The 27096-nt window shown below is 36.7% G+C and overlaps 1 protein-coding gene across 1 annotated transcript in view; it reads right to left on the bottom strand.

Annotated features, from left to right (window-relative positions):
- Prkacb (protein kinase, cAMP-dependent, catalytic, beta) overlaps positions 1–26847 on the bottom strand; it is a 109835-nt gene extending 82988 nt beyond the window's left edge. Inside the window, exon 1 of the mRNA XM_013018311.1 lies at positions 26503–26847. Within this exon, the coding sequence (XP_012873765.1) occupies positions 26503–26548 (46 nt within the window). The 5' untranslated portion in view covers positions 26549–26847. The remainder of the gene's footprint in view (positions 1–26502) is intronic.
- Positions 26848–27096: the final 249 nt, after the last annotated feature.

Below are 27096 nucleotides of genomic sequence, written 5' to 3'. Positions count from 1 at the left end.
AATAAATTGATTTGTTGAATGGTAACTCCATTTTACAACTACTGAAAGACAAAAATATAATTTAAAACATTTAATTAAAAATACCAAGGTTTTGTCAATATGCATATGACTTCTCTTCCAATTTTAAGAGTTATTTAAGTGGTTATTGAACCAAACATTAGTTTCTCGCTAAGAATTCTGCAGCAATTTCAGTAACTTTCAGTTTAATCACATCCAAAGCACTTTATTACTGTGACCATGATACGTAGCTAACAAACCAGACATAGTTTTAATGTCAAGTAATACATGAAGAAATTTTCCCATTATGGCAAAGTCAAAGGAAGTTATAACTATACTATAGTTTTATATATAGTTATATAACTATACTATAGTTATATATATATACATACTATATACATAGAGTATATACATATAGTGTGTGTGTATATATGTGTGTGTGTGTGTGTGTGTGTGTGTGTGTGTGTATGTATACGAGAAGGGAAACAACCTCACATACCACCACAGGATAGCCTATTCCAACAAAAATTCTTAGCAAATTTTATAACTAAGAAGCAAATGTGAACCTGAGGCACTAGAACCAGATTATAACTTAACTGACCTCATTTGAAGTATTGCCGGTCCCCCCCCCAAAATGATCTGGTACCAATCATGGCATTTAAATGACAATTGGTTCATAGCAGTATAAGATATGAAGTTAGCCAGAAGGTGGCAGAATGGAGCCAGTCTTCACATACAAATCCAGAAACACTCTTCTATCAGAATACTAAACTCCATTCTCTTTCTTATAAATTTGTATATATGAAAACATGAAAAAAATGAAGTCCTCCCAAATCCTCTGTATTAATACATTGTTCTTGAACTCATGAAGATTTAGTTGTAAATGTTGCTTTATATTAGAAATTTAATTTGGTAAGATTAGCAAGAGTTCCTATTAGATCTCCTATAACTGTCAAGAAAACGTATTTTTTATACTGAATTTGTTTAATAGTTAATAGGGCTTAGGCAATATGACTTGATACAGCAGACTATATTTTCATCAAATTTCATTTGTCTGTTTACAACAAATCTGTTTATCTTTATACTCCTGGTAGCTACCATGGAACCTAGAACACATAAATCCTAAGATTATTTGTTTAATTGAATAGAAGATATCAAGGAGAAAACAAAAGGATGAAAACAATTAAACAGACAACACATCAGTTTGTATCAAAATAGTTTTTTTTTCATCAGATTACCAGCCCTCTCAAACTAAAAACAAATAATACGTGTTAGTGTTAACTGTCTTCCAGTAAGGACTAGGCTACTTGCTGAAACCAAGTGAAACTAAAACCAAATCTGCCAACAAGCCAAGTGACATTAGAGGCACAGGTGGAGTTCTGTGAGATCTGAAACACGATTTAGGAGAGGAGGTGTTGCAGCCTGCCTCACCCTAAAGGACTTCAAGGGAACTTTCAGATTTAACATATACCTGTCCTCTACTGTCCACAGGAGCTTGGGGCTGTCCCTAGGTGTTAACCACTCAATGGAGGATAAAGCCACCTCTGCTCAGTGGCAGAGTGGAAAGTTGTTCCAAGGGAAGAGTCAACTTGGAACAACAGGGAAAACACATTTGTTCCATGGACTGCAGAGAAGAGTAGGGGCAGTCTGAGGAGAGGCAGATCCCTTGTAAAGGGAACTGAAATCTATGGTCCACAACAGATTTACTGGAAACCTAAAGAAGCTTATATTTCAACCCCAGTTCCTGTATTGGGAGATCTGGGATCTTCTACCACCCTAGGGTCAGGATAATATAAGCACTCTGGATAAAACACTTTTCCCTCCAAATTCTCTGCCTTCCATTTTGTCAGGTGCTAATGGAGTGGCTACAGGGATTTTGGAGATTTTTATTAGGGGAAACTCAGATGAGATTAAGTTATAAGGTGTGAACTTTTCAAGAAAATAATGTAAAATTACGGATTCCTGATTTGAATGTAGATAAGGAAACCCTCACTTACATATTAAAAACCCCAAATAAAATTCTAGGTAAAAGTATGATGGAAATTTCAGATTACTAAAGATAATCTACAAAATAAACTAAAAATATTTAAAATATTTTATGCAGAAAACTGAATTCTAAAAAGCATACCAGAGCAAAACACTAAAGTATGTAAATGGGCAAGCTTTTGTTCAAGGCTAGTACTCTACCACTTTCAGCCACAGCTCCACCTCTGGGTTTTGGAGATAAGAGTCTCAGGAGGACTTTTCTGCCTGGGCTGGCTTCAAACTGAGATCCTTGGATCTTAGCCTCCTGAGTAGTTAGGATTATGGGCAAGAGCCCACAGGTGCCTGCTTAAAATCCAATTTTTTTTTACCTCATATATATCAAAGAAACTTGTCAGGATCTAGCATATAATGCTGTTTCTTCCAATAAACACACACAAACATACACACAATTGGCAAGTAGAAAAAGGTCCGGCAATTATACTACTATATGCTACAATTTTTATTTTCTTTATTAAGAGGACATGTTTTAAATTTAGCAATAATTTTTCATATCACTCCTGTACATACAAATGATGAAAAAAACAGGCTGGGTGCAGTGGTTCATGCTATAATTCCAAATACTTGGAAGGCTGGAGTCATTCCAAGGAAAAAGTTAGAACCTGATCACAACTAATAAGCTGAGTATTGTGGTAAAATTCTGTAGCCCAAGTTGTATAGGAGAGTCATGGTCCAGGTCTGCCTGGGCAAAACACATGAGATCATAACTAAAGCAAAAAGGAGTAAGAGCGTGGTTCAAATGGTAAAAAGCCTGTGTCGCAAGCATGAATTTCTGAGTTCAATCCCAGTTCCTCCAGCAAAGAAATAAGAGAAAACATTGGTTAAGAAATTCCTAAAACTCCTTAGCATCCATTGAATTTCTTTTCTGTATCTTAAAAAAAAACTCAGTCATTATTGGGCTTTGCATACTTATTGTCCTTTATGACATCATAAATATTCAACATGTAAACATTTCTTAAAGAGTAGGATCACCTCCAATATTTTCTTCCAAGCTGCTAATATCCATTTTCATGGTTTTTAAGTGTGCATGTAACAAGTTTCTGACTGATCTTAACTATATAAGATGCCATCAAATTTGGGAGGCACTTTAACATCAGAGATATATTGTGAAAAGGGTGTGTGTATTAGAAATACTGAAAAGTAGTGGCAGATTTAATTATTTACATTAACTCTGTATCCACCGTAACTCTGGACTCTGACACTTAGAAATCTCAGTACCACAGGGGGTTGCTTCTCTCAATGAGGCATAATAATGAGTCCCTTGAACTGAAAGTAGAAGGTGCCACCTGGATATTAACAGACTCCATGTTTCACTGAAATTATGGACAAAAATAAGATGCTACTCATTTTTCCTGGGTATCAGTAATATTAGGCCTTTACATAGGTGCAAAAGTGACACCCACTCAGTGTAAACTATATCTGACTTTTCCTAGATTACCAATATGCAGTAAAATATTTTGCCAAGATGCTGGGCAGTGGCAGGCTGTAGCTCCCAATGAGCCATGTGGTAACAAGGTTAGGCATTCTGACTTAAAACATTTTCAAATTACAATGAGTTAATTTGCTCTGCTATATGTGTGTATATGTATATATGTATGTATATACATATATCTATCTATAGGTATACATATATGGTTTTTCTCATTTATATAAGGTATGATTGTAGAACTTTATAAGTAATCCAAGTGATATTATGACATAATGGTAAGTGAATATCCTCCAAAGATTGATATAGAGACTGCTGAGTCTCTCCTCTTGGTTAAAAGTGATTCAAGCTATACAGTAGATAGTAGCTGAGCCTAAGTGGAGCATATTGTGATTATCTCATTGGAACAATAAATAGGATGGTGTAAACAGGTCATTGGTGACTAAAGGAGTAGACCAGGCTGGATAATACACATTGGTTCACTCAATACCTGTCTATTCCCCTGTAATAGTAGAAAAGGCTGGAAAACTACAAAGTACATTTACCAGACTCCCTGTTCTAAAGTTTTAGTTGTAAATAGAAGTTGTTGTTTTTTTTAATTACATTTAAGTAGTTGCACAAAAAAGTTGCCATTCAGAGCAGTTTATGAATACATTGGTCAATGTCATCCCTTTCAACATTCTCACCCCTCCCTACCAACCACCCCTTCTCTCATTAATTTTGTAGGCTATGCATTGAATTTATTTTTTAATGTTTCCCACACCCCTTTCTTTTGCTTACTATCCATCTCTCTCCCCTTGACCCTATCCTTTTTAAGTATCCATTTTATGTGTTTATATGTGTTTATTTTGTTGATTTTTGCTTTAGCTTTTCTAAGGAATTACATTGGTGTGGTTTCCCCTGAATCTACGCATTTCTGTTAATGTATTTGTTCATAATAGTTGCATAACTCCCAAAGTATTTGTTTATATATTTATAAATTAACTCTAGCTTCCACAACATGTAACCTTTGTCTCTCTTGTATTAAAGGCACTTCTATAATATTTGAATGTATGTTTCTGGTGAAAGGTTGGTCCTGAACAAAAGGTTCCCCAGAAGCAGTATTTCAATGACTTACAGTTCTAGCTTTTCAATGATGAAAAATTCTATCAGTTACTGTAAGACTAAGAAAGAAGTGACAGAGGCAGACACAGAAAGAGAGCGAGAAAGGGACAAAACTAACGGCATCATTTGAGGTCCTGGATATTGCAGTGCTTAAGTCCATTTTCACTACTTGAACTTTCAGATTACTTCATTTGTTTTAATGTTTGGGTGTGTATGTATGTTGCTGTTACTATCTTCATTCTTCTTTTCAGACAGGGTCTGGCCAGAGAATCCACACTGGCTTTGTATTCAAGATCATCTGATTCAGCTCCCCAGTGCCCGGATTATAAGCATGAACTATCATACTCAGACTCCTTTCTGTTTTATTCAGCTTGAATTGGGCCTCTGTCACTTAAAACTGAAAGAAACTCATTAAATTCACATTTCAGAAGCAATTTCTAGATTATCCTATGATTTACATATATCAACTACTTCCTGTGATATATGAACTTATTTTTATGAACTGAGAGGTAATGAGATTTATAAGAAAATTCAGTAACTAATAATTATTAAGAGTAAGAAACAAAGGAAAATGGCAAAATACCACAAATGGCAGTAAATTTTTCAAAGAATTATACTCTAGAAAGTTTGCTAATAACATATTCTATGCCATTAAAACATAATGATCCCTGAGACGGCTTGCAGGCAGTCTTAGATTTTCCTACTGTTGTCACTAGCTCTATCCTCCAAAGGTCAATGACCTTGATGGCAGCTGCTGTTCTATTCTTGCTGCTGTCCTCAGTTCTGCTTTAGACTCAGAGGTGTCACTGCCATTTTTTCCTTTGTTTTCTCCCACTTTAGACCTCTACATTAGGGAAGCAGAGAATGGTGGAAGCTTTGTACTTGTTTCTTGAATTGTAGGTTTTCTTTCCTTATCCAGCAATATCACTACTGATACTTCGGAATATTTGCTTCAACTCTATTTTTCTGCTTAAACTTTTAAAAATAATATATTTTTGAAAAATAGTAATTGTGAGTTATACTAAAAGCACTCTTGACTACTGTCTCTTACCTGGATTCTTCCTCTGTTCCCAAGAAACAATCATTATTAATATAAATATATATACACATTATATATATATATAATGTATATATATACATTATATATACACACATACAATATTTTTCTGTATAGTTATATATAAATATATACACATATATATGTACATTACATATACATGTATATTCATTATACATATATACATGCACACCCAGATGGTAGGTATCATGTTCTACATATCCTTATATGAGTTTTTTTTCTTTTGGGGGTCCGGTCGTGGGGCCTGAACTCTGGGCCTGGGCGCTGTCCCTCAGCTCTTCAGCTCAAGGCTAGTGCTCTACCACTTGAGCTACAGCGCCACTTCTGGCTTTTTTCTTTTTGCTTATGTGGTGCTGAGGAATCGAACCCAGGGCCTCAGGCATTCAAGGCAAGTGCTCTACTACTGAGCCACCTTCCCAGCCCCTTTTATGAGTTTTTTTTTAATGTAGTATATTTCATCCATTTCTCTGTTGACAGACTTCTAGCCTATTTCCAGTTTCTATTATTACAAGTAATTTGATAATGTACACATGTTCCTCTTTCTGTGTGTTAAATGTTTCCATTTCATTCTTCTAATGTTATTACTTACCTCAAGCTGTGATTTCTTTCTTTTCCTTCACACTAGTATTGGTCTACCTTTACGGGCTACAGTAATATCTAGAGAGTTCTGAGCAATTAATCATTTTTTAAACAGTTTTATTGAGCTATGCTACATAGCATTACTCATTTTATGTGTATGTCAGTGATTGTTATATTTAAATAGTTGTATAGAGAGGCTGCAATTTAACATGAATTTTGATCAGTGTCACCCCTTCCATTATCTGTCCCTTCCCAGCCATCACCTCGTGTCCTAGTTCCACTTTTCATATATAAAGATTATGACTATATTCACCCATAATTATTCTTTCTATTCATGTTTTCCTCCCTCTTAGATCTCACATCCTTCAGTCAAAACATATTTCAGCTTCCTGATATTTATCCCACCCTGTGTACATCACACTTCAGTCAATTTGATCGTGTGTTTGCATTGGATGTGTATATTTGTATATGGCCCTGTGCTTTCATATATGTTTATATTCTGGGTCTAACTTTCACATATGACAGAAAATATGTGTCCTTTGTCTTTGAGTCTGACTTACTTTTCTCAATATGCCTTTCTTTTTCAGGTCCACTGAAGAATGGACAAGGAACAACAGATTGATCAAAAGAAAACCACTAATTTTTAAAGTCAATTTACAGGGCTGTGCAAAGATGATTACTATTTAATTTCAGAATACTTTTTAAAAATATTTTATTCCCCTCTGTACAGTATGTTCACAAATAAAATAAAATTAAATTAAAAATAAAAAAAATATTTTATTGTAAAAATACTGTACAGAGGGGTTACAGTTACATGAGTAAGGTAATGAGTACATTTCCTATCAAGCATTTTTACCTCTTTCTTTGTTTTTCCCCTTCTATCCAATCCCTCCCTACTCCCTACTCCCTTTCTCTCCCCCTTCCCCACCTCCAGCCCTGAAGTTGTAAAGTTTGTTTTTAACATAGTGTCTTGTACATCTCACTGTTACAATGGGTTAACCTGTATCCTTATTTCAGAATTTTGTTATTTCCCTTCCCCTCCCCAAATTAGAAAAATGTATATACAAGATTCAGGGCACCAGAATCAAATACAGGGAAAATGGGTTATACCATGGGGGAAGAACATACAAAAGAAACAAAAAAAAATCACATAGTACATTGTAAATACGTTAAAAGCAATAGCAAAAAAAAAGAAAAAAAAACTACTTGTGTCTCTATCTTGGGGTTCATTTCACTTAATGTCATCTTATATGGTCATATATACATAGCTTTGGAGCTTTTCAGAATACCTTTTATCTCCATCACCTCTGAAAGAGATCCCATGCCTATCTGTAGTCACTCCCTATTTCCATCTAACCACCAATCTACTTCTCTTTGTACAGATTTGCCTTTCCTTTTCATCTAAGTAGAAATACATGATATATGGCCTTTTATGTCTCATTTATTCCATTTAGCAAATCTTTTAGGCTAATTCAAATTATAGCCTATCTTAATACTATTTCTTTTTATTGTCCGATAGTATTCTATTAAATTGGTAAATAAAACTGTGTTTATCTAGTTGTGTTATAAATAAAGTTTCTATGGATTGTAATGTACAAATTCTGTGTGGACATATGATTTTATTTTTCTTAGATATGTTCTTAGAAGTAACTGTTGGAGATGGCAATGTGTCGTTTCACATTTTGAGAAGCTGAAGTTTCCAAAGATGCTATATCATTTCATATTTCCAACAGTAATGTGTTTCTTTATATTATTACACAAACTATTTTTTACAAAAAAAAAAAGACAAGAGATACCTAACAGGGAAGTTCTTTGTTCCCAATCTGGCCCCATTTCTAATTCTAATTGATTTAATAATCATATCTTCTCAGATGTGGTACCTCAATTTCCACTCAGCATGAGTGCTTGTCAGAATAGTGTATGCTTTGATCATCTTTGTTAGTCTAGTAAATATAAAGGCACCCTGTTTTAAGTCACATTTCAATAATTATCAATACAGTGAACTGTCTCTTCACACATCAACTAAGCAAATTAATTTAACTTTCAGTGATTTATCTGTTTGCATTTTTACTATATTTTTCATTCCTTTATATTTTTGTCTTTTTCTTGGCTTATAAAATAGTTCTTATTAATTCTACTTCATGATAGACAATATTTCCTACTAATCTTCATTCTTAAGGAAATGTGAACATTGTCTTTCAGAGTTCTTCCATAGAAAAATATTTCTCTGTAGTCTCGATCAGCATTAGGTGTCTTGATTCATGTGTGTAAGTGTTTTAACTGCCCATCTATGAGTGAGTATTTTCCATTAGTTTCCTGGAAACTCTATAAAATACACTTAGAAGATTCTTAGCTGACTTTTGTGGGAGAATATGCAAATTAGGGCCTATCAGAATTAATAGCTGCAAACAGTAAAACAAAACACTTAAAAAGAAAATAAAGGTATTAGTTGAGTGACATGACAGAATGGATGAGGAGTGAAAACCTGGTGAAGGTAGTTACCAAAGGGGGCAAAACAGACATGGTTGAGAAGCAATTTTCTTAGACTTCATATACTCTGAGTTAACAATTCTCTAATACTCATGACAGTGTCACCAATGATTATCCATTCTAAAACACTATATTCTCCATGTTGCTCTTGCCATTTAATCTTCTCACTTTGAAGCAAACTCACAAAACTTACTGGAAATATTAGTTTCTTGTTAAGATATTGCTTTTGATATAACAAGTAAACCCTGAGCCAAGTAGGATGGCTATTATACCAGCTACTTGGGAAAGTAGAGAAAGGAAGACTGAGGCCAATTGGGGTAAAAAGTTAGTGAGCTTCTGTCACAAAGAACAAGCCAGGCATAGTGGTTCATGCCTACAATCCTAACTACATCACAGGCAGAGGTAGGAAGATTGCAGTCCTAGAATGGGCCAGGCACAAATACAAAACTCTTCTCTGAAACAACTAAAAGCAAAAGGGCTGGCATGTATGGCTCGTGTGGTACAGTGCTTGTCTAGCAAGCATAAGCTCCTCAGTTCAAACCTCAGTACTACCAAAAAAGAAGAAAAAGGAAAAAAGAAAAAAAACAACCTGAAGTTGAAATACAGAGTTGAAGTACACAATGCTCAATGGTAGAGTGCTTGTCTACAATGCATAAGGCCCTGGGTTCAATTTCTAACACCTCAAAAATTGGAAATATCAAATACAAACTAAAAACAATGTTCAAAATCTACTAGAAAATCTAGAGATTAAAACTAAAATAATTGAAATTATACCAATAAATCTGATATATATATATATGCAATTGGTATGACATTATAATGAAATGGAAATAAATATATATTGGCTAAAAATTGTTTTGAATGAATGAAGGGTATCAAGGTGCAATTCTGAAAAGCTGCAAACATTAATCAGAGGGAATAAAAACCAAAAGCAAAGAGAAAATCTTAAAATCAATAAAAGGAGAAAAGGGCACCTTACCTGGGAAGAGGTAGGAGGAGGAGGAGATAAAAGAGGATGTTGATGACAATGAAGACCCATTATATATGAATAGATACGTTAATATGAAACTCCCTTGTACAACTAACTCATGCAAATAAGAATAACAATAATAAATAGAACCAAATTTAAGACTAACAACTGATTTCTCATTAGAATGGCAAATGAAACATCTTCAGTATGTTTAAATAAAGTAACTCTCAACATAGAATTTTATCCATAATACATATCCTTGAAAAGTGATGATAGCTGAATATAATGGCACATGCCTGAACACTTGGGAAACTGCAGCAGGAAGACAGTGATTTCAAGGCTAGACTAAGCTACAGAGCAAGGTGTTTTTTTTTTCTCACAGCAAACAAAAAGTGATAACAATGAATAAATAACTCCGTATTTTACAAAGTAGACATAATTCTTCAGTAGGTTCCCTTCATTAAAAAATATATAAGATTTATTTAGGCTTACATGAGATAATTGAAGAAATAATCACAAAAATGCATGAAGGAATGACTGCAACAGAAAACAATTATGTGGGTAAATATAAATCAACAAATATTGATGGCAGGAACTTGGTGTACAAATCAGTGGCACATACAAAAGGCTTAACATGCTTAACATACAAAAGGCTCTGGACTTAATTCTAGGCAAAGGACCATCGTAATAATGCAAGATGTTGTCTTAAACACAGGCAAAGTTAAAAGACATGAAACATAACGCATGTGCACGCATCTCTCTCTCTAACACACACACACACACACACACACACACACACACACACACACACATACAATCTGAAAGGACCTGGCCAATGAAATTAGAGCCATCCAGTAATCTGTAGAATTAAATTTTATTATACACTAAAATAAGTGAAGGATAAGCATTGTAATGTCTGAAACTACAAAAAGAATGTGTATATGTACATGCATAACTATGAAGCAAATAGGTTTGCAATATGTTTAAAAATTATCTGATTAAAAGGAAGAAAAAAGAAAGATTAAATAAGATCAGTACACTACAAATAATAAAAGCAGACCAAACCAAATATATTAACAAAAATTCAAAAATATGCCACCAAGATGCTAACAAAGAAAATGGAAGTTTAACTATACTAACATCTGATTAGTTTTATAAGAACTAGAAGGTACACTAAGTAATTATAAAAGAAAATAATTATATATATGCATCTAAAAATAATGCATCAGCACCAGATGTCAGTGTCTGAAACCTATAAAACTATTTGGGAGGCAGAGACAGAGAATTATGTTTCAAAGCCAGAAAAGCATAAAACTACATGAAACCCCTAAGAGGTGGATGTGGTAGTACCTTGTATGTTATCTGAGCTGTGATAGTAAGTCTAATATAAGTGAATAAAGGCTTGAGTGCCCACTCAGGCAGGATTTGAGATCCTATCTCAAAAATAAATAGCACAGAAAAGTGGGTGGAGATAGCTCAGTGGTAAGAGAATCTGCCTTGTATGAATGAGGTCTGAGTTTAAACCAAGTACCAGCCTTCAAACAAAACAAAACAAAAACAGCATCACCATACGTAAAAAACAAATTTGACAGACTGAAAGGAAAAAATACATAAATTCATAGTAAGAAACTTTAAACACTTACTACAACAATCAAAAAGGTGAAAAGAAAATAGGAAGAATAAATAGTACATAACACTGACCCTCAAGATAACCGAAGTCGCATGTGGGCAAGTGCACATGCACACACACAAATCTTGATTCTGGATAGACCACAGTTCTAAATGTGAAAGGGAAAACAATGAAGATTCTAAATGTAACACAGGAAAAGTCCCTGAGGTAGTGAGAGAACTCTTAAAGTACAAGACACACACACACACACACACCACAAATAATATACTGTAGTTCATGAAAATTATTAAGCAATATCAACAGAAGACACATTTTAAAGCCTAAAAAAAAACAATCCAGGGGCTGGGAAGGTAGCTCAGTGGTAGAGTGCTTGCCTTGCATGCATGAGACCCTGGGTTCAATTCCTCAGCACCACATAAGCAGAAATGCCAAAGTGGTGCTGTGGCTCAAGTGGTAGAGTGCTAGCCTTGAACTACTCAAGCAATAGTACACCAACCTTGAGTGAAAAGCTAAGAGACAGCACCCAGGCTCTGAATTCAAGTCCCAGTACCAACATACACACAAACACACGTGTGTGCATGCACATGCACACACAATACATACACACACAGAAATACTGAAAAGTATGAAATGCTAATTCAATGACTTTTTTTTGGTTGGTCCTGGGACTTGAATTCTTGGCCTGGGCACTTTCCTTCAGCTGTTCAGCTCAAGGCTAGTGCTCTATCACTTGAGTCACAGTGCCCACTTCCGGCTTTTTCTATGTATATGGTATTTCTTTTCACCTTTTTGATTGTTTAAGTGTTTAAAGTTTCTTTCTACGAATTTATATATTTTTTTCCTTTCAGTCTGTCTACAACAGAGCCACTTTTCCAGCCCCTCAACATCAATTTTTAAAAGAAAAAAAAGGACATTCAATAGTCAATACAGACATTAAAACATCATTAAGCATCAATGATATGCAAATTTAAATCTGGCCTCACTTTTGCCAGAAAGAGTACAAGTAGAAATATGAAAAATGCCAAATTTGGGAAGATGTAGAGCAACAAAAACCCTGAAGCATTGCTGTTTGGAAACAGATTCAACAGCCCTGAACATCTACTAGGTAGCATTCACCAAAGCCATATACTGTATAATCCAGAAATCCAGCAATCAATTTGATTTCAACCTGATATCCTCTCCCCCCTTTCTCCCACCCTCTATCTCCTTCCCTCTCATTCTCTCCCTGTTTTCTTTCCTCTTACACACATACACAACTACAGAAATACACACATGCATGTACATTTTGCTATATTTAAATGACATATCTATGAAAATTAATGAACTACTGCTAGTGAAAAAACACAGTTGCAAGAAAATAGCCCCTCCCAAATCTAACAAACCAATCATTAAATGGGCAAGGGAGCTAAAGAGAGACTTCTCAAAAGAGATAAAAATGGCAAAGAAAGGGGCTGGGAAGTTGGCTCAGTGGTAGAGCGCTTGCCTTGCATGCATGAGGCCCTGGGTTCGATTCCTCAGCACCACATAAGCAAAAAAGAGAAAAAGCCGGAAGTGGCACTGTGGCTCAAGTGGTAAGAGCGCTAGCCTTGAGCTGAAGAGCTGAGGGACAGCGCCCAGGCCCAGAGTTCAGGCCCCATGACCGGACCCAAAAAAAAAAAAAAAAGGCAAAGAAACACATGAGAAAATGTTCATCATCCCTGGCTGTAAAGGTAATGCAAATAAAAACAACACTGAGATACCACCTTACCTCAGTCATAATGGCCCACAGCCTAAATTCAGCCAACAATAATTGCTGGAGGGGATGCAGAGAAAGAGGAACTCTACTGCATTGCTGGTAGGAATGTACACTAATACAACCACTTTGGAAAGCAGTCTGGATATAGCTCAGAAAGCTAAATATAGACCTCCCCTATGACACAGCTATGCCACTCATAGGCATCTACCCTGAACAACAGGAACCAGAATACAAGGACACATGTACCTCCACATTCATTGCAGCACTATTCACAATAACCAAGATATGGAAACAATCCTGATGTCCCACTACAGATGGATGGATCCAAAAATTGTGGTACCTATATACAATGGAATATTATGCAGCCATTAGAAAGGACAAAATAATGGCATTTGAAGGGAAATGGATGGAACTAGAGCAAATCATTTTGAGTGAAGTAAGTCAAGAGCAAAGAGACAAATAACACATGGTCTCCCTGATATGTAGATCCTAAAGCCAAAGTGCAAGGAGATATGACAAAGTAAACAGGACTCGAGAAACAAAGGACTTCCACTCATTCTGTTGTATCATTGCTAAATGACTCCATGTTCTTGACCACATATATAGTATGTATAGATATAAATATATATAAGTATATAATGTATTATATATACACAGATATATATGTGTGTATATATGCATGCATCTGAGGGATGCTAGGAGGAGGACACAGAATCCGAGGAAAACGAAAAAACATACAACAGAGGACTGGACACTGCACTGGACACTGATGAAAATGAACTAAGAAACTCATGGGCAGCAATGGGAGGGAGGGAATGAGAGGGAAAGAGAGAACAGCTGACACTAAGCAAAAGGAAAGAAATGTACCTATCATCTGATTTAGAAGAAATAGTAGTATTGTGAAAGCTCAGAATTCACAAATTTTATAGACCATGATAATAAAGACAATTTGCCTTGTGAAGGTTAAAATGTGTTTATAACTTTGTATCATTATCTCATAATACTGCAAAATATAAAAATTTATGTAATCACCTAATCTCAAAATTTTAAAAAGAAAAAACACAGTTGTCACAATAGTTGGAATGAATGAAACCAGGCATAATGGAATAGATAATAAGGTATTCCATCTTTTAAAGTCTAGTAATGATTGAGAGAGAGGAAGATTTGGGGATATCATCAAAAATATTCTGTTGGTATGAGAATGTTACAAACTTTAGCAAATATATTAATCCATAAACTAGGATTTTAGTATTTCTTAAAACATATTCACTTAAGTAAAATATTTTACTCAAAAATGTAACTAATTCTATTTCATAGAGTATTACTATAAAGTAAATAACAAAAGAAACACAGAAACATTTCCTCCTGTCTATTCTATCTCCACTGCAATCTCCATTGTTATTGTCACAGAAATTATTTGGAAGGAAATTTGCAGTTTGGGGTCACTGATACCTGTAAGAACAAAAACAATTAAAGATAAAAAGTAACTGACTGTTTTCCATGCTAAAATTGTATATGTAATAAAACAAGAAGGAAGACAAACCATAAAACCAAAAAGATGGTTAGGTCAAATAAGCTAAAGGTATTTTGAGGATAGGTTCTTATTTATTAAACTAAATTGTGCATATAATAATTTGACATTTTATATTTATACTTGAGGTAACTTGCTAAAGATTGCAATATTAAAAATAGACACAACTTTCAAACAAATTATATTCTGAAAGCTGAGCTGCATTAAGTTTAGCTTACCTCCTTTGTAGCTTAATTATAAGAAGGTACAGTAGAGCATGGAAATGAAAACAAACAAAAAAATTATTTTTTCCTCTTTTCTGTGGTGTCAGGGTTTACCCAAACACCCCCCTTCCTGGTCAGTCAACTGAGTATACCACATATACTGCAAAATAATTAAACTTCAGTACATTAAAGACAAAAGGAGAAAGAGAAAGTATGATCAAATACCAAACTGAAAATTAAGGGTGAAAAGGTGCATAGTTTTAAAATGAAATGTTGGATATACAGCTGGGTACTGTTTGCTCATACTTACAATCCTATTTGGGAGACTAAGATTGTTGGAATTGCAGTTCAAAGCCAGCCTGGGCAGAAAAAAAGTTTGAGGATTCATTTTCAAATAAAGAGCTAGACAGTGGTGTTTATCTGTTATCCTAGCTACAGGAAAGCTTACCATAGGTGGGTCAAACCCAGGTATGCATCTAGGCAGGAAAGCAAGACCCTATTTCAAAAATAGGTGGCAAAAATCAGGGGCTGAAAGTGTGGCTCAGAGGTAGGAAAATCTGTTTAGAAAAAGCAAGGCCCTAAAATCAAATTCAAAGAAGGAAGAAAGGAAAGAAGGGAGGGAAGAAGGGAGGAAGAATGGGAGGAAGGGAGGGAGGTAGGGAGATAGGAAGGGAGGGAGGGAGGAAGAAAGGGAGGGAGGGGGAAGAGGTGAGGGAGAGAGGGAGGGAGGGAAGGAATAGAAAGAGAAAGAGGTGAGAGGGAGGGGAAGGACAGGACAGAGGAGAGATGAGAGAAACAAGAGAAGAGGAGGGAAGTGGAGAGAAGAGAAAAGAGAAGAGATGAGAGAGGAGAACGACTCCTAAGAAAGAAAGAAGGAATCGGATCCAAAGCAATAGAGGAGGGATGGCTTTTCAGAGAAAGCTGTACAATGTGGCAGTTTTAAAAACTTGACCAAAAATCTACTTTACTTTCTAATGAATATGGATTCTAGTTAATTCACTTTTAATAAATATGATGCAGAAAATGTAACTAACTGACTCTAGAAGGTCAGTCAGAAAAGGTAATAGGGCTTCCCCCTACATCTCTTACTTTCTTGGAACTCATCCAATCAAGTTGCCCAAGCCAGATGCAGAGGTATCTATATTACAACTTACAGTATACAATTGGTATCAACAAGGAGACGTATAAATAGGCAAACCTTCAGATGGTTCTAGGTTCCAGCTTTTGAGCTGAGTTAGCTACAGCAGAAGCCAAATAGATGAGAAATAAGCTCTTTGCTGAGCTCTGTCTAAATTGCACTTTTATAAAGAAAATAAATGTTGTAAGCTAGTAAATGTAGGAGTGGGTGTGGTAGCTCCTGTATTACAGCAAACAAAGAAGACAAAGTTAAAATATGGTAGGTGGTATGAATTTTGATAGCTTTTATTTTCCTTGTGATGTGTGAGGCTTCATCATCACTTAGAATGAGAAGTGGAGAAGTTAGAGAGAAGAATGAAAAGCAGATGACTGAGCCAACCAAAGAAGTGTGGTCCAGTTGTCAAATCATGTTGACAACCAATCTGAGGTGACAATGAATTTATAGTCTACTTTGGTGAGGCTTTCTTTCTCCAGCATTGATTAACTCTTGACTGAAAGTACTGAGAACTGGATAGCTGACTTTATCTGAGTTGAACTGAACTGATACATGATATAATATATGACAAAGCAAATAAATGCAAAGGATTTGGGGAACCCCAACATCTCAACTAGTTGAGAAGGAAGTTAGGAAGCAGTGGCTCACGCCTGTGATCCTAGCTACTGAGGAGGAAGAGAATTGAGGATCCCTGCTCAAAACTAGCCCTAGCAGACAATGTGAACATCTGGTTAACCAGTCTGGTTAACTGGTTATCTCCCAATTGACCAGCAAAAAGCTGAAAGTGGAGTTGTGGCTCAAGTAGTAGAGCTAAGCAAGAGCTTGAGGTGGTGGGGGGGGGGAGTCATGAATTTCAGGATAAGAAATTCTGATAAAGAATAATCATGGTGAAAATATCTTAAAAGTAAGCCCAAATGAGAAGACATTGTAATGTGAATGACACATACCCTGGTGATTCTTGAGCAGATAAATATAAAACTAAGGTCCTTAGTGAGACTATGTATCTGAAATGAAGTCCAGAGAAGATAACTGGGGTAACATGGTCATGGTCAAAGAACTGAGAAGCAAAGCTCATAAATGGACCACCAATATAGAATTTGAAACTTGAATACAGAAAAACACTGAGAGACAGGTAACAATTTTTTTGATGAATGAGAATGAGCAGAAGATTGGCAAACAACAGCAACAAGAATAGGGAAGAACACTGTCATTCAGTTGAATGATATAGGCTTCAAGTGATAGAATTTTTCAAAAGGTAAGCAGCAAAACAGGTTTTCCTAATCCAATGTCTTCCTCTTTTTTAAGAGCAATCTCTTCCTCCCTATTAATAAGGGCTGTAATTCTGATATATTAAGTCAAACAATTATGTGCTAAAAAGAGAAGGAAAGAAGTATCTTATCAGGTAAAATGGTTATTTTCTCTGCAAAGTTAATGCACTGCAGAAAAATTTCTTCCAACAAGGCAAGCAGGGTGTGATAAATACTTCTAAAATAGGGTTAAGCCAGGCACCAGTAGCTCAAACCTTTAACTATATTGAAGGCTGAGATCTGAGGATTGCAGTTCAAAGCCATTCCAACCAGGAAAGTCCATCAGCCTCTTAATCTCCAATTAGTGCATGCGCACGTGCGTGTGTGCACGTGCGTGCACACACACACACACACACACACACACAACCAGCTACACCTAGAGCTGTGGTTCAAGTGGTAGAGTACCAGCTTTGAGCAAGAAAGCTCAAGGGCAGTGCTCCTGAGTTCAAGCCCCAGGACCTGAACAAAATAAATAGGGTACAATTTTTATTCACTAACGTATATATGATGCTAGCTTCCACCATGGCTTAAGCCAAAACCTGTGGTGCATTCTGGGGACTTTACACACCAAATCAGAGCAATACATCCACAAAATGTAGTGGATGAAACAGCTGGAAAAAACAATGCAGCAAAGGAACTACAATTAGACATGTAAACATTTCCAGAATGGACTCAAAGTTTCTGCTTCAGGTTTATTCCTATATAAACGCCTACGTTACATTTTCACTCTAGTATGGATCTGAGTCACATAATACATATGTATCATAATATGCCTTATCATAAATATCTGTTAAGCATCTGTCTCTCAGTTTAAGAACAGAAATTAAACCTTATTTTAATTTGCAGCTGTGCTCTAGCACAGTGCTGGTTTAAGTAGGAAATCCTAAGTACTGATGAATGATCTCAAAACTACAGCCCAAGCCAGGCATAGTACAGAAAGCCTGTAACTCCAGTTACTCAGAAAGTAGAGATAGGAGATTTCAGTTCAAGTCAACCAAGACAAAAAGTGAGGCTCTATTTCAAAAACAACCCTCATGCATGGCAATAGACATCTATAATCTTAACCACTTGGTAGGCAGAGGTAGAAGAATCCCAGTCCCAAACTGGCAAAAGTATGAGGCACTATCTGAAAAATAAACTACAGTAAAAAGTACTAGGGCATGGCTCAAGTGTAGAGTATTTACCTAGCAAGTGTGAGACTCTGAGTTCAATACCCAGTAACATATGTGTGTATACATGTGCGCATACCCACACACACCCACAGAGGAAAAGGAAAAAGAAGAGATACAGCCCACAATGAATTTTTTTTTACAAATTTTAATCTTTTATCCTATTTTCTGACTCATACTCAACTATTAAACTGAATTGGGATTAGAGAAGCTAAATTATCAACATAGCTGGCCTTTACAATAGAAGCTAAGTAATATCTGTATTAACATGTTATCTACAGTCTGTGGCTTACAACAGCCTCCAGATGGCTCTACAGAAATCTACTTATGAAGCATGCAGCACATAAACTGAATACTCCTTTCACAAAGTAGGCCCATAAACTGTTCAAATTTCAAGATCATTTCTTCAACTTTTTTGAGGATAAAGTGCAAATGGAGGCATTAAGTTTGCAACAGACTTAAAGGCTTTAACAGTTGCCTTATAAGAAAACGAAAATTTCAGAAGTCACCAGAGAGTCAATACGTGGATTGCAGGTAATAGCAAACATAACATTCAACTATGGCCACAAAACCTGAATTTACACCTTGTTATAGCAAACCAAATAAAAGATGTGGCCTCTACACTGGGTTTTCTAAGGCAGACTAATTTCAATTAGGCTACTGCATCAATTCAGTGAAAAGAATTTGCCTAAAAAGAATCACAGATTTGATTTATAAAATCATCTGTAGAGAATTATTAAATCCACTTTATAAATGAAAAGTGAAAGCAAATTACCACAAAAAGCACCTTACATTCTACTTCTTGCAAGATTCTGATAACTATGTTTTTACCCAAACCTTTTATAACTCTACAAGCTACATGAAAATAGTAACTCATTATATGTCATACCATACACACCTTACCTCTATATCAAGGTAAACTATTACTTGTATAATAATAATAAACTTCCATATTAGCAAGAAAAAGATCAGTTTTATAGGAAATTCTTAAAAGAATTTTTTCTTTTTCTTTTCTTTTCTTTTTTTGTGGCCATGGGGCTTAAACTCTGGGCCTTCAGCTCTTCAGCTCAAGGATAGCACTCTACCACTTGAGCCACAATGGCGCCTCCGGTTTTTTCTGGTGGTTTATTGGAGATAAGAGTCTCACAGACTTTGCTGCCTGGGCTGGCTTTGAACTGCAATCCTCAGATCTCAGTCTCCACAGTAGCTAGGATTACAGGCATGAGCCACTGACACCCAGCAAAGAATGGCTTTTTAAAGAAAGAGTAAGTATTCAATATGATGTAGTACTGACTTGTGTGTAATTTACCTCCTATAAATGTCATATGTTCATATTTACGTTTTTCATTAAAACTTAAGATGTATTTATATAAGGAAATTTGGTCATATATATTAATATTTAGTAATTCTATACACTACTTTCTGTAAAACTGTGTATTCTATAGATACATACCTCATAAATTATACGTTTTTATTTCATCAATTAAATATAGTATCAAAATTAGTTATGGTTAACCCTTCTGGCTAATAGAATCTTAACAGCTATCCTGGCTTACCTAGTAAGCTGTGGCTTACTTTTCTAAGCTGGCTTTCATGTCTCTTAATTATCCTGCTGCCAGCAATGCAAAACAACAATCTACCTAGATGCTAAGTGGGGGAGCCTAGAAGATTATCTTCTACTGTAGGTAAAGATACACACAAAGAATCATAAAATCATGGGGCTCATTTAAAATAAGGTAATATGTATTTAGCATCAAAATAGATCAACCATCTTTAATTTTTTTTAACCCAAGGAAATCTATTCCCAAGTACCTCTGCACTGGATTATCCTTTAAAAGCAAGTCTGGCAAGCCAAACACTAAGGCTCACACTTTACTCAGAAGGCAGAAATCAAGATTATGTTAAGGCCAGCCCAAGCAAAAAAAAATTGAGATAGGCCTCCTCTCACCATTTCTCAACCAATAAAAAGCTGGTGTGGTGTGGTAGCACTTGCCTGTCATCCTAGCTAAACCAGAAAAGTAAAAAGGAGAACTGTGGTCCAGGTTGCCGAGGACATAATCTCAAGATTTAAAAATAACCAAAGAAAGTAGGACTTGCATGGTTCAAGCAGTACAGTGCTTGACAAGCAAGTAAAAGGCCCCCAGTTCAAATCCTCATACTACCAGAAAAAAAAGTTTGTAAAATAAAAGTTTCAAAGATATATATAAGATGAGATCACCGAATTCATTCCTAATCAACATACAATTTTACAAAAAAAAAGCCCAATGAAAGCTTAAGCACTGACATTCAGCATTAGAAACTATAAAATTTTAATTTTAGCACAACCCCAAAAGAAATTTAACTTTGTAGTCAATTTTTATAGATTAAAAACATGTCACTAAAATATAATAATTTGTTCACTAAGCTTACACATATTCATTAGAAAGAAATGTTGAGGAATTAGAAAGAAATGTTGAGGAATTATAAGAAAATGTAAATCCAGAATTCTCTTGGTCTGGTGAGATCCACAAATTACCAAAATACAGGAAGGCTGTCATTTTTATTACATGCAAAGTCAGTTATGTTCTAAACCTAAGGTTATCTAAACTGTAAAATAACATGTGGAAGTTAAAAATTCAGTTCTTCAGTGGCATGGCCACATTCCAAGTCATCAAGAGCTGCATGTGGATAACTATTTACAGTATAGATGAAAACAATTCCAGCATCACAGAAAGCTAGAATGGATAGCACTATGCTCAACCAGGGTAAAGTGCAAAGTTCTAAATACATTAAAAAATTGTAATACAAGTTCAATTAATAATTTGGAGGCAGGCCATTTAACAGAAAGGGATGCTATACATTTACAAAAGAGAAAAAGTGACAATTTTAAATGCTAAATTAATTTAATATGGTTAATTTGAAATTTTACCATGTTGAATGTGAAGGCTTCCAAGGTAATTTAATCTCTGAACCTCATTTTACAATGAAACAATTCATCTAAAGAATGTGCATGGAAAAATATCCTTTCTTAATAGATTATATCCAAGTAGTTATTATTGAAACAATGTCACCAAAATAATAATGAAGTGAACGAGGTCTATGCTATTCTGTATCTCCTTTACACTGGATACACTTTTACTGTGTTCAACACTTGTTGGGATTCCAGGCTCTGGGATCAGGTTGCCTAAATTCAAATGATGGCCCGGGATTTATTCTCTGAACAACCTTAAAAATAACTTAAGTTCTTTGAGCTTCTAATTCCTCATCATAAAATGGAGTAATAAATGAACTGTATCATAGAGTTAAAAAGATTATGTAAATGTATGCATGCAAAACACTTGAGAAAATCTGGCACATAAGAGTCCTCAAAAAATGTTAGTTGTTCAGAAACTAACAAAGAATCAACAACTAATTGACAAATGGACAAATGAGCTAAATAGAGACTTTTCTGACAAAAGAAGCAAAAATGGCCAAGAGACATGAAAAAATGCTCAGCATCTCTGGCCATAAAAGAAATGCAAATCAAAACAAGACTGAGATTCCATCTCACCCCAGTTGGAATGGCTATCATCAAGAACACAAACAACTGATGCTGGCAGGATGTTGGGGGAAAGGAACTCTAATACACTGCTGGTAAATATGTAAAGTTGCTAAACCACTGTGGAAAGCAGTAGTTTAATAAAACTAAACATAGAACTACTATATGATCCAGCAATACCACTCTTGAGAATTTATCCAAAAGATTACAAGTAAAGCCACTTGCACAACCATGTTGTTAGCTGCACTATTCACCACAGCCAGGGTATGAAAGTAGCCCAGATGCCCCTCAATGAATGGACAGATGGATCAAGCAAATGTAGTATAGGTACCCAATGGAATCTTACTTATCCATTAAGAGTAATAATGCTATTACCTCATTTTCAAACAAACGGATGGACCTAGAAAAGTATTTTGTTAAGTGACATCAGGCCCCGAGAGACAAAGGATGTATGTTTTCTCTCATATAAGCAAATATACATAGGGGTTTAGGCAAGTGTATAAAAATGTATTAACCAAAGTATGGTATTTGCAGGGGAGAATTCAAATAGTGTAATTCCTTAGAAAAACTAACTCATAGTTAGTGAGTTAGAAAAACTAATTCAGAGGAAAATGTTACCTGAAATGTGTGGGAGGAGGTAAAAAAGGGGGTAGACAAATTAAGGAGGAAAAGTGGGGGAGGGATGTAGACTTAATATTCAACACCTATCTTATGAAACTGAGAAAACTGAGGGCAGGGGTGGGGTTGGGAGGGATGGAAGAGAATGAGGAAAGGAGTGACATGAATCAAGATGCACTGTACTTATAAACTCATTGAATGACAACCCCTTTGTACAATTACTTAAAGACAAAAATATAATTTTAGAAAGTTGTTCAGAAATTTGCATTTTGTTTTTTTGCTGAACCTGATGTACAGATGACTTTCTCTAGTCAATTTCTACTGGCCTTCACAGAGGGACTCCACAACATTCAATGACCACTCTATAACAACTAGGCTACAGGTTGATTTTACACTTGATTTTACACTTAAAGTCACGGGAGACTCTACATCCAAATCCCTGCAACACTTAGTCCTCCACACCTCTACCACAGTGTGTAATACAAATCCCTATAGGAATCCTATAGCTATATTTCTTTTTCTTTTTTTGCTGTTTTATAGATAGATTGATAGATTGACTGTTATTGTAAAAATGATAGAGAGGGACTATAGTTACCTATGTCAGATAATGAATAATTTTTTCATTTAATACAGTCCATTTCTTGTCAAGCTTGTTACCCCTCCCCCATTTTTCTCCTACTTTCCCTCCCCCCAATCTCAGTCACCCCTTCTCTCACACTCTCCTAGTTTTTCCCTCTCATCCCCAATTAATTATAAACTCATTCAATGAGTTTATAAGTTTATAAGTACAGTGCATCTTGATTCATGTCACTCCTTTCCTCATTCTCTTCCATCCCTCCCAACCCCACCCCTGCCCTCAGTTTTCTCAGTTTCATAAGATAGGTGTTGAATATTAAGTCTACATCCCTCCCCCACTTTTCCTCCTTAATTTTCAACATAGGGTCTAGTATCACTGCTACTGTTCACCTTTTCTTGCCCCTTTTCTGTGCCCCTCCTTTCCCTCCCCAAACAGATAAAATTACAAACAAGACACAAGGTAACCTGTAGCTATATTTCTAAAAGGAAACAAAAGAATATGCCAGGTTAAAAGAAGTGTCTTGCTTTTGTGTTGGTGATTTCAGCGAATAAAAGGTAGGTACTGATTCAAAGTAAAGCACTTTTGAATGAGAAGAGCTTAAAATGTTCCAGAAAATTATATCCTTACTTAATTTTGTTTAAGTTTAGACTCTATAATAGTGGATATTTAAATAACTACATTCAAATTTTGAAAAAAAATTGTTTTCAGAATTTTGAAAAGAAACACATACAATAGGTATGTGTTTTGAAACTCATCAATTTAATTTCTTAGTTCAATACAGAAAAACAAAGTATCCAACTTAATGCTGCCTCAACAAACTGTGGAGATGAGAATGGAGTCTCCCTGGTTTTAAGGTCTTATCTGAGAAAATATTTATTCTATGATTAGAGGGATAGATTTTAGCTGGGCACTAGTGGCTCATGCTTATAATCCTATGAGATTCCTTAGAATATGCTTAGAATCCTATGAGATTATAATTCTATGCTTACAATCCTCTGAGATTCAGAGGCTCCTAAATCAAAGTCAGGTAGGCAAAACAAAATCCAAAATAACCATCACAAAGCAGGGTTAGAAGCATGGCTCAAATGGTAGAGGGCAACAACCACGAGTGAGCTAGAGCAAGGTGACAGACAGACAGACAGATAGATAGATAGACAGATTTTTAACAGAGAACAACATAAGCATCAGATAGTCAAACTCCACTTACCTTTATTCTCAACTTCATTCTTCAAAGTATTTTTACTTACATGGTTCCCAGTTAACACCAAAGTGTGAAAATATTTTGAAAGTACATGCATTAGTAATTAGTGATGCAAATGGAGCAAATGGAGGTCATCAGATCTATTACTTACTCTGTTATTATTAATAATATGATCTCAACTCTGGCTTATTCAGAGGTCATGCACTATGGTTTTGAAATGGAATGATTGCACAGGCTGATCTCTAAGATCACTTGTTATCTCTCAACGTTTATTCCACTGTAGTTTTTTAAAAAAGTTTATTCAACTGTAGTCTAAATAACTACATACAATTTTTTTAAAAAATTAAGAGCTAATTCTTTTAAAAATACACACAATAGCTTGATATTATAGTAAGAGTCAATCTTTCATTAAGTTTTTAGACATAATACAATTTCTTTGTTCACTACAACAGAGCAGCAACATACACCTGATAACATTGCTCCAAATGAAACTATAGGCACCAATCAATACATGATATTTCAAATGATTTTCCTTATGAAACTGTGACTGTTACCTTCTTTGTCACTTTACAACAGATTATTATAATGACTTTTCAGTTTCCATTGGTTAATTTATATAAAAAGCTAGCTAACAACCTTAAAACTTTGGAAAGAATTTTTGTGGAAATAGCTTAAATATGTTTAGGCAGGCATTTAAAGTTTCCACTCTGTTTACTATGAGTTGAAAACTAACAGTGTCTAGAGGAAAACTAGACGGAAATATATGAGTCAAAGCATAAAATACAATCACTATACAGGAACACTTGATGAAAACCACTGATATGATTCAATTACCAAACACACTCTGTAACACAATTAGTATTAAGTTTTTTTAATAGAACTTAATCAGCGAAACTGACAATTGATAAGATATAAATATAATTGATAAGATATAAATGATTCTTCATACTTTCTGTAATACTTCTATTTTTGTATAATGTCTTACTACATTTAAAAAAAGATAATGAAAGTTCTACTTTTTAAATTCAACACTGCACACAGAACAGTATGTTCATTATAAAGTTTGCAGGATAGTTCATCATTCTTTCCTGGAACTCCTGAAATTTAACACCAAAACTTTATTTTTGAAACATAAGTGATATGATCTTATCCTATTTACAAGGCATAAAATTAGAAAAATCCTTTTAAGTCAATTGTACCTATTCACTCATAAAGGAAAAAAGCTCTTTCCATCAAGGTAAGTTATAAAGTTAAGTCTAAGTCTTTCGTTACAAACAGAATTCTAAATGGATAGTTTTGAACAAATGATCAAGTTTAAATGCTGGATTGTCTCTACTACTGGGGAAAACAAATAGTAAACATGGTTATTTACTCATGAACTATAAAAACCTTTACAAAAACAAACCACTTTTTCCCACAACCCATTCTGCTACGTGTGCAGCATGTGTATGTTCCTATATAAGGAACGGTTCATTTTAAGGATTTTTTTTTTCTGTTTTGCTCTTTGGTTCAAAGTCTTCGCTCTCAGAATTCAACAGCTTCAGAAAGTACTTGGACTCCCAAAGATCTTGAAGTTCTACAGACCTTGTAGCAGACCCTTGGAAGTCTCGAGAAAAGGCAAGCCTGCCTCACTTTTCTCTCTCATGGATAAAGTTGCCATTTGAGTTTGTGTTCCCCACTCCTAATCTGAAGACAGGAGCTGACCCTCAGGATTAACCTTCCCCGAAGAGCACCACCTTAACAACCCCTCATCTAGTGCTAAGACGGGGTGAGGCTCTAGAGATGGAGGGAAAAGAGCCAACTTTGTCCACAGCACTACCTGTAGCTTCCCAAAGACAGGATCGGGGTGCTGGTAGGGAACCAGCCCGGACCATATTTGGGGAAGTGTTCCAGATTGTGTGCGGTCCTCCACGCTCCAGGGAGAAAGGGAATCTCCGGGACCGCGGCGCCCGCGCCCTCTCCATCCGCCCGCTCAGGGCGCTCAGCCCCCATCCCGGTGCTGGGGGCGGGGCGGAGCAGGAGCCGGAGGAGGAGGGTGAGGAGGAGGAGAAGGCAGCCGTTCCCGGTGGCCGCAGCTAGGCCTGGACCGTGCCAGCGGCCTCGCGGGCTCCGACCCGGGGTGGTGCTCCGGCCCGCAGCGCCCCACGCGCCCACAGGGGGCCCAGCCCGAGCCGCGGCCCCTGCCTCGCACTCACCGCTCTCCACCTCGCTGCCTTTCTTGGCGGTGGCCGCGTTGCCCATGGCCGGGGCGATGGCTCCGAGGGGTCAGGGAGGGGAAGGGGAAGGGGGGCTGGGCCGTCCCCGCCGCACCACAGTCCGCGGCAACTCCCGCTTCGGCTCCAGTCAGGGCAGCGAGGGCGCCACCACGCAGGTGCCCCAAGTCCGGGAGGGAAGATCGGCGGGGTGTGGGGACAAGGGTCCGCGAAGTCCCCGGTAGCGGGTACTAGCGGCGGCGGCGGCGGCGGCGGCGGTAGTGGCGGCGGCGAGCGGACACTCCCCCTTCTCCCGGCCCGCCCTCCTTGCGCGCCCCCGGCAGCCGCACTCCGCGAGCTCGGCTTCAGCCCGCGGGCGGGCGCGCGCGCCGGAAGTGACGTCGCGCGAGCCCCCCCCCCCCCATGAGCGGGACGGGGGCGCGCGCGCGCGATGGGCCGCCGCTTTGCGGGGCGGAGGCGGTGGGGCATTTCCCCCCCGCCTTCTTGGGCTTCCCCGGCGGGTGCTGCGAGGCCCATCGTGGGTCTGGGAGGCAGGCGCCATGGTAACCGTCAGCTTAGGAGAACGCAGGATCCCCG

This window comes from Dipodomys ordii, unplaced genomic scaffold (assembly GCF_000151885.1).
Source record: "Dipodomys ordii isolate 6190 unplaced genomic scaffold, Dord_2.0 Scaffold39, whole genome shotgun sequence".
NCBI classification, from domain to species: Eukaryota; Metazoa; Chordata; class Mammalia; order Rodentia; family Heteromyidae; genus Dipodomys; species Dipodomys ordii.
This window is presented reverse-complemented; position numbering and strand designations above follow the sequence as displayed.